This window comes from Apaloderma vittatum, unplaced genomic scaffold, assembly GCF_000703405.1.
Source record: "Apaloderma vittatum isolate BGI_N311 unplaced genomic scaffold, ASM70340v1 scaffold6971, whole genome shotgun sequence".
NCBI lineage: Eukaryota > Metazoa > Chordata > Aves > Trogoniformes > Trogonidae > Apaloderma > Apaloderma vittatum.
In genome coordinates, this window is record NW_009699505.1 from 57,188 (window position 1) to 64,068 (window position 6,881).

The 6,881-nt window shown below is 46.6% G+C and overlaps 1 protein-coding gene across 1 annotated transcript; it reads right to left on the minus strand.

Annotated features, from left to right (window-relative positions):
- Positions 1-3,870: 3,870 nt before the first annotated feature.
- Positions 3,871-6,878, minus strand: ARPC5 (actin related protein 2/3 complex, subunit 5, 16kDa; the record flags this gene model as incomplete). The annotated part of the gene is made up of 3 exons (XM_009878392.1): positions 3,871-4,414; positions 4,895-5,071; positions 6,831-6,878. Coding segments are annotated over 3 exons (288 nt in total), but the record flags the coding sequence as incomplete, so codon positions are not given.
- Positions 6,879-6,881: the final 3 nt, after the last annotated feature.

A 6,881-nucleotide genomic window follows, 5' to 3' on the forward strand; every position in this document is an offset into this window, starting at 1 on the left:
TCTCCCCCTGGCCCTGCCGCCGATCCTTGCTAGCAGCTGCTCTTCACCTCCATGGGTTTTACTTCCCCCTTTTTTTCATGAAAAGCCATGGATTTTTGTCAGCTGGATGGCTGGTCAGGTCCAATTTAGGGTTGCAAAGCCACAGGGCACGCGCTGCAGCCAAGCCCCGTGTGCCCTCTGAAGGCTGGTCCTCGATGGAGGTAGTTGCTGAATGGTTTCTGCAGGTATCTCCTGTCTGCAGCTGGGCTGGGACTATCCTGCCCAAGGCACAGCCTGGGAAACCTTTTGTCTTGCCTGTTTCTCACCACATTGCCCCAGTCAGGAGTTCTGCTGCTGGGGTTATGTAGATCTGCCCAAGGATGGGGCTTCGAGGGGCAGCGACTGTGCCGCGCTAAGCCCCAGCAGTGGTGGAAACCCACGCTCAACCAGAAATCGCTTCTTTTGAAGTGTTTTATGGCCAGCGGGGCATCTCCTGGCTCCAGAGCACTGCTGGGAGGACTGGCAAAGGCAGTGAGGGCAGGGGTCTGACCTGCCAACTCAGAAGGTTTGGAGCTGCGTGCTCCACACGTGGTTTCTGAGTAGTTCTCTTAAGTCCTTTGCCTCTGCATCGTCTACCAGCGATGTGATGCCTCTTTTGTAAGAGCTTAAACTATGTCAGCAATACTTGGCCCTCGTGCATTTACTCACACTTCCCCAGCAAATTACATAGTGCCAACAACAGGATAGAGACTATGGAGGAGGCTTTTGTTTGGCTTCTGCTCAGGAAGGAACCCAAGCCATGGAGGAGACTCTTCAGCCTCCAGAAACCTCCAGAGGGAAATGCAATCAGCCAGATTGACACTGGGAGTAACAACATAGTGAGCATGAAAACACCCCTCTGAGATGCTGTTTCTCATTCCTTTGAGGAACAGGAGACCCCATCTCATAGGAAATGGTTCACCTTATTGTAGACATAATCTTCTGCTCATTTAATTATCTGAACTGACACACTGGTAGGGTCGTTTTGATCACTAAACTGGTACAAGGGGAGCTGGAGGAGGATGCGAGATCACCCTTGTGACAAGTGTTTTTGCATTTCACAGAAAGATGAGATCTGAAAGATAGAAGTGCTTCAAATGCCCCAGAGCACCCATCCTTCTGCTTGGTTATTTTTAATGTATCATTCAAGCAGTTTCAAAGCTGTGATAAACACACCCCTACTGCTGAGAGTGAGTCTCTTGTTCCCCTTTTACCAAGTTAACTTAGTAGGCAAACTTGTTTCTTCTACAGTAACGTCCAAGAGGAAGTGAGTAATGGAGATGGTGACATCTCCCATGGGCAATTCTTGGAATCTGAATCAAATGCAGATCGACCAGAGACAGGTAAGAAACGTGGAGAAGTGCCCAAAATCCAGCTAAGATGCAGCAGTCATTTTTAAATCTGTGTAGCAACAGCATGCAAGAGTTTATCATCATTTCTAGAGTGAAGAGACACAAAAAAAGGCTGATCTGGGCAGTAGAAAACACTACAGATGAGGAAAAACTGAGTGGGAGTTGATCTTATTTGGAAGGGGATCTATAATGTAGGAGGAGCAGAGGAGCATGTCCCGCTCCTTCCCTGGAAGGCAGGTCTGAGCTCTCTCTGCACAGGATCTAATTTTTTGGGCTCACTCCCTGAACGGTGGCAGGGAGTGAGGTAGGAGCCCTCGGGAACCCCTTTGGCCAAGTGATGGATGACCCGGAGCCTGGGACAGTGGGAGGACGGGCAGTTTCTCTCTGGCTGTTACAGAAGCAGGATATGACTGACAAGGTGCTGTTGCCACACGCTCCAGCCAAAGCTGAGAGCAGTGGTGGGAGGTTTTGCAAGCCAGCCTTGAAGAGCTCAGCCTTCCTGGCAGAGTCTGCAAACGCTGTCCCCCTTCAAGTAGGTCTGACCTCCATGTAGAATATTTTTTCATTGAAGGCTTTCTTCTAGTAATAGGAAAAGAAATGTGTTTTGCAAAATTGAATTGTTTAGGGAGGTTGTGGGGTTTTTTCTTCCCTGCCCATCTTTCTTTCTTTTCCCCTTAGAAGCCTTTTGTGCCGTATTACTCAAAGGATTAAAACACTCCGTCTGCCCAGGTGCGTGCACACAGCTTTCCTGTTCATCAGTTAATAGGAGAGATGCCTTCCTGCAGATCTTGTGCTACTACCCCCACATCAGTGCGTGTCTTTTAGCACGTCCCTGAATGTAGATGTAGATGTATGTGTTTTGTAAATGTTTCTAAGTACATCATAACCTAGCCTGAGGGGAACCTGGAGAGCCTCTCCAAGATGGCTCTTCTTGTTCCCTTCGTTTTTCTGATGCCACCTAGAGGCAGCTGACCTGCTTTGATGCCGTTTTGGAAAATATTTTTTGCTGATCTGGAATTACAGTTTTTTTGGGGTTTTTGGTTTTTTTTCTAAAAATGAAGATTTATTGGTGTGTTCACCAGATTCGGATGAATGGAAGGAAACAGAGAAGCGAAAAACAGTCCCTGGGATTGCTGTAAGGAGGGAGCCATTGCGAATGTGCCCAGGAGGCTGAGGCTTCTGTATGTGTGGCTGAAATCTGGACGTTTTTCTGTGGTCTTTACAGCAAGGCCAGGTCTTCCACGCTCCTGCCTCCCGTTGTGCCTATGTTCTTCTGAAATTAAGCAAGATGGAGCATCCTAGGAGGGAAGGTAGGGAGAGCACTGAACAGTTGAGGGGTAACCAAGCCAGTTCCTGTCTGCGCTGAGACCCCCAGGACACGGGGGCTGTGCCCTTCGGCTGCCCCATGGGCACCCCAGGGGAGCGGATGGTGGGAAGGGACAGGCAGGGTGACAGGGCTCTGCTGCCCTGCTGGGAAAGGCACCACTGCTCTAGCTGCGACACCAAGCTGGCTCCTGCCAGGCCTGTCCGTGTCTGCAACATGTGGCAGCTGCGGCTGTGCAGGTCTTGGGCTGTTTCCTCTTATTTAAATATGTCAATGAAATAATCCCAGATTTTCTAGTTGGATGAAGTAGTGCGTGTATCTCTATTACATACAGGTACAAAGAGGTGCAAGAAAGCAAACCTATCCAGAAAAATAACAGAGGGGAGAAGCTTTAGGGCCTGTTTTTTTACTGTTGTCCATCCTTGAACAGCAGCCTTCTGAAAACAGTTAAGGCACTTCAGACACGGAGTAAATATTCAGTGACGATTTATTTTCTGGTCTTAATTATTATTACAAAAAAAAAGCAGATATCAAAAAACAGCAAAGATTTCACAAGTTCCCCAACAGTTTTACACAACTGAACTGCAGTAAAATGGTGAATGTAGAACACGTATTTCAGTCCTGGCCCTAAACCTTCAATGGTGATCTGTGGTCTGGGATGCCCTGGGCTTTCCTAATTCTTTTAACTCCTCTTTATTTTGGAACCGAATTAGCCCACTAGCTAACATGCACAAGGCAACAGGAATGTGAACCGTCTGGTATCCTTTAAGGCCCTATTCATCTAGAAACAAAAATGTGGGAGTTGTGCAAGGATGGAGTGGGATACCAGTATGTGTTTCTCAGATTACCACAGGAAGCCGCTTTGTGCTTGACAATACCAAATCACTTCCAAATTGCTGAAAGGTGATTTGCTGTGTGAAAGCTGCTTTTTCTTCTTCTCTTCAGGATCTCTGCTCCCACTGGGCTGGGCTCCAGCATGAATGGACCATAAAACTTTTAAATTCTACCATCCCAACCGCATCATGGACAACTTCCTCCCGTTGTGACTTTCCCGCTGCGGACCCAGCACTGATCACAAGGAATCTGAACAGGCCGTGAGACGTGAGGTTAAGGAAAATACACGGCGCTCTGGAATGATAATTGGGGTCAGAAAGGAGCCTTTGCTTTCGGTCCTGTTCACGGCTGTAGGTTCAGAGGCTGACCAAAGGAAACATGGTCCAGTTACCTATATTAATAGCTGCCCCGCTTCTCAAATACAGCTCTTACATCGAAACACTGCTTGGCTAGCGAAAAGAATTAAGACGTTGCCCTACGTCCCTCAGCATTTGCTCGGAAAGTCAGGTCCAAATCTGCCATCATTATACACAAATGCAAATCACCCTAAACATGAAGTTGTGTATGTCACTATATGTGTCACTGAAATATTCACGAGTACCAAATATTCCTGTTAGAAATGAAATTGCACCTTCATAATTTTCCAGAATTGAACAAAAAAAAGAGATCACGATATGCATTATTTGTCAGGTATGAAAGAAGCAGCGAGAAGGCAAGCTGAGAGACAGGTGCTGCCCACAGAGCAGCGATGGCATTTGGTTGGTTGGTTTTTGTACCAGCATTTCCCACACTCTGGATGGCAGGCAACTGCTTGCTGCTGGATTTAAACCGTTTTCCTGGCAGTCAAAACGCGAACAATGGAGCCTACGCCTCCAGCAGCCAGGGCCTGAGAAGAAAAACACGGCAATTAACACCAGGTCAAGGTAGCCACAGGCTGAAACAACTGCCAGTCAGAAATGTTCCCCACCCTTTACATTAAAAATGAAACTCTCGCACTCAGGGTGCCAGGAAAGGATGGTTGTGTTTGCTGTGAAGACAGTTACTTAACAAGCTTTTACTTCCCTGCATAACCAAGTTGCAAATTTTGCTTCCCTCTAGGAAGGAAATTCTATCTCCATCCACTTGAATCACTGGATTGAACCATTTTGTTTGTCTCGGCCTAACGGAAAACCAAACTTTAACTAGAGAATCTGTACCCAAGAAATGAGAAGAAGCAGGCACATGAGCTCGCAGGACCGCACCTTCCTCACGGCGTGAAATACGGCCTTTCGGTTCTACCAGACAGAAAGGCGGTCCTTACCAGGCTCCGGCTCCAGAACCTGCTACCACGGGTAACCCCAGCCAAGAGCGTGCCCCGTAAACCCACCTTCTCATGCCACTGCAGCAGCACAGCGCTGCTGTTGTCCGAGGGGCTCTCAAAGCCTTTGTAGATGTACTTCATCAGCAGGTCGACACCGTTCTTGTCCAGTGACTGCACTGCCTTCTCGATATCGTTGGCTTTGAAAGAGATGAGGACCTTCAGGACAATACTTTCTGCACGATCCTGTCAACGAATGAGGAAGGCAGAGACACATTCACTCTTGTCTAAGGTGTGTTATTTTACTCATAATTAATATTACTTAGTATTAATCATCTCTCCAACAAAGAAAACTAGATTTTTTTTTTTAGACAATTCTAAAATCTGTTTGAGTAGGGCAGTTTGTGCACAAAGCTTGTGATAATCATGTCTAACAGGTATGTCCTCCCCATGACAAACAGCATAAAAGACTTTAGCGCCATTGTCCTGCCTCTCTGCTTATGTTTGTAATTCTCTACCTGTTGAATGAGGTTACTGCTAAATAATAACTTTTCATATCAAAACTCAAGGTCTGGCAAATTCCAAAAGAATGAGAGGAATTAAGTTATTGACCAGCCTCCCTTGTCACCAGAGCCTTTTCCATGCCTTTGTACTTTTTAATGAGATAAAACTGTTGTATTCCATGAAAATGCCACTGGTCAGCACGGAAGAGGTGACTGCGGGAAGGCACACGTTTTCCTAATGGTCAGCTTCTGTCCCGTGCACACAGGATGCAAGCTGGCAGCATGAATCTTTTGCATTAACAACCCATTTGAACATTGATCTGGATGTCATTTCAGGCTCAGGAATGTGTGTGGCATGCTTACAGTGGCAATTAGCCATGTAATCAGCAAAAAGCAGCTCTTCCTGTTCATCAATCACCCACTGAGGATGAAAGAAAAAAGGTCGTGGGTTTGCTGGGCTTTTGAGTAATTCCATTATACAAATTTTTCAAGCAGCTTCCTTCAGAAATTAGGGTTGTTAATTTTCTTGTTCAATTTAATATTCCGTAGCCACTTGGCTTAGCAAGAACTATAAGTAAAAACACAAAAGTTCCAGGAGATGATGGAAAAAGGAAGCCAAACATTAACATTGAGTGACTCTGCTCTCTTCAATTCCACTGCCTTCACAGCGTATTCTTAAATACATCGATACGGATCTAATGGAAACAAGTCATTAATGTGAGTACAAAGTGTTCAGCACTACCGGTAACAAACAGCTGGATCTCAAAACCCTGTGAAGAACCCTCAGGAAAGGGCTGGGGCTGGGTGAACACATCTCCATCAGCTGCTGAGCAGCACAGAAACCTGCCTGCGGGGCTCTCCTCAGGCAGGGAGAACAGACCTCTGCAGCCATTCACCATCTGGGTAGTTTCACGTCTTATCTGCCTGTTCCTCTCCCTGCTGCAATCATGAGCCATTCAAGGTTTATTCTGGGGAGATTCAGAAATACATGCACATAGCAGGCTCCTGTATTCTGTCACAGGGGGAGTACTTGTGTTTTCTGAGGTTTTAACAGCTTAAATTGGATTGGATGCAATAACCATCAGTTCTTCCTTTTTTGTAGGTTCACGGGCCAGCTGTGTTAGCAGAGTTTCCTTAGTCAGAGGTGACTGTTGCAGTTGTGGTTCCTTAATCGTTCACTGGTGACTGCATCTATGTGCTGCCAGGTCTGGATCAGATACGGTGACGTGTGGAGTTAGCCAGGGCACACCATATCCAACCAACACACAAAACCTGATCTAGAACCGAGTCCAAGGTACGTGGATAGATGACATCTGAGCCGCAGTATTTGGAACAAGATTAAAACACCAGAGGTCATGGATGTTTTGCCATTGGGGAATAGCCCAAAACCAGGTTCCTTGGCTTCCTCAAAGCACACCTGGCAAGGCTGGTGGGGCAGATGTTACAGAAACAGAAAAGGATTTTTAAGGAGTAGCCCGTGAGTGAGTGAGTTACTATTTCACCTTCACTGCCTGGTTCTTTGTGTTGATAGGAGGGTTCTTCAGAGCCGCCTG